General features: G+C 53.4%; 1 protein-coding gene across 1 annotated transcript in view; it reads left to right on the forward strand.

Moving 5' to 3' along the window:
- Positions 1–1,011, forward strand: part of GALNS (galactosamine (N-acetyl)-6-sulfatase) — a 29,004-nt gene extending 27,993 nt beyond the window's left edge. The window contains exon 6 of the mRNA XM_019654480.1: positions 997–1,011. Coding sequence (XP_019510025.1) covers positions 997–1,011 — 15 coding nt within the window. The remainder of the gene's footprint in view (positions 1–996) is intronic.
- The last annotated feature ends 516 nt before the right edge of the window (positions 1,012–1,527 follow it).

Below are 1,527 nucleotides of genomic sequence, written 5' to 3' on the forward strand. Positions count from 1 at the left end.
TGGGACCTACCACCTGGCAGGTGGCAGAGCTGGGCCAGACCCCCAGGCATGGGGCATGGAGCCCAGCCTCCTCTCCCACACATGCACACAGCCTCTCCCCCTTGGGACGGTCCTGTGGAGACCCCTTCTCCCCACCCCCCACCTGTGGGAGCTCCAGCCCCTGGGATGCTCTGCCCTTTGCCTGCCTGGCTCCCAGCCCCTCTAGTTCCTGCTCCCTGGAGGAGAAAGAACACAGCGCACAGAGCTGTGCGGCTGCCTTCCCTCCACCACATCCCATGACACACACTGAAATTGAATTAGACGGGGCTATCAGGCCTGTGCCCTGTGATAACTGTGAGAGGATTTTATTTAAAAACACCCTGCCATTTGTCCAACCAGTTTCAAATATTTAGCTCTCCCCTTCATGCCTGGCGGGGTGACTTTATTAATTGTAGCCTTTGATTCAGAGTTAAGTCTTGAAAGTGCTGATAACAGCCTTGGTGACTTCTGCCACGGGCCCATGGCAGACAAATTGCGTTTTCTTAAAGACATTATGTGCACGTCGAGAGTGTCTATTTTTCAAAAAGAGCATCTTCCGTGAGTGCGCCCAGCTGTTCTGTGCTGATATGAGGACTTTAGATATCCGCTCCTTCCCGCACCACCCCCACCCGGCCCCGCAATCTCTCCTCCTTATTTATTTTTCCAGACGGTTAAAGTATCTGGATTTCTCTCTTTTTTTTCTTTTCTCTCTTTTGTCCTTAAAAATAAATGTGTTTTTTTTTAAGTGAGAAGGGAGGGAACCGCTGGAATGTTTCTCCTCCCGTCTGCTTTAAAGAATCTTTGAACCAAACGTTGACCTTCATGCCCCCNTTCCTTGGCGCCCTGAGCCCGGACCTTCCCTGGGAGGAGCCAGCCCATCCTCAGAGTGGCGCACCTCATCTCCCCACTGCCCCTGCATTCACACTGGCCCGCCCGCCCCTGCTGTCCCTATGTGTTCATCGCTGCTCTCCCCTCAAGACTGCCCTGCACTGACACATGGAGTTCAGGTGCCGGTGTCCGGGACAAGCTGTGGGGCTTCCTGCTAGAAAAGCACTGCTCTGTTTTGTTTTCCTCATTTTCTGGGGGCCTCAGGTGAGCCCTGGGCAGCTCATGCCGCAGCAGCAGACACCCTGTTTGTTCTCAGGAACCTTCCTCTGTGTTCTGGGATTGAGCAGGACATGCGACCCGTCAGCCCTCTGACACCTCCTCAAGCATGGTTCAGGGACCACCTGCTCAGAGCGGGGCTTGTCAGAAATGAATCTTTGTCCCATCCCTGATGGGACAGCCCCGTGAGGCCCAGGGACTGGTGTATTAACTAGACTCCCCAACCCCAAACATGCAGGGACACTTGTGAACAGTAACAGTTAGGAAGTGATATATCTGAATAGTGACAAGGAATCCCAGTGACCTGCTATTGGGATATGCTGCATGGCTCTGCTTGAAGACCGTCTGAGACTTGTGCTAACAAGAGTTCTCTGTTTCTGAGCAGCCACTCTTCCTTAGGGGCAT

The sequence above is a fragment of the Hipposideros armiger genome, unplaced genomic scaffold (assembly GCF_001890085.2).
Source record: "Hipposideros armiger isolate ML-2016 unplaced genomic scaffold, ASM189008v1 scaffold_224, whole genome shotgun sequence".
Taxonomy (NCBI): Eukaryota; Metazoa; Chordata; class Mammalia; order Chiroptera; family Hipposideridae; genus Hipposideros; species Hipposideros armiger.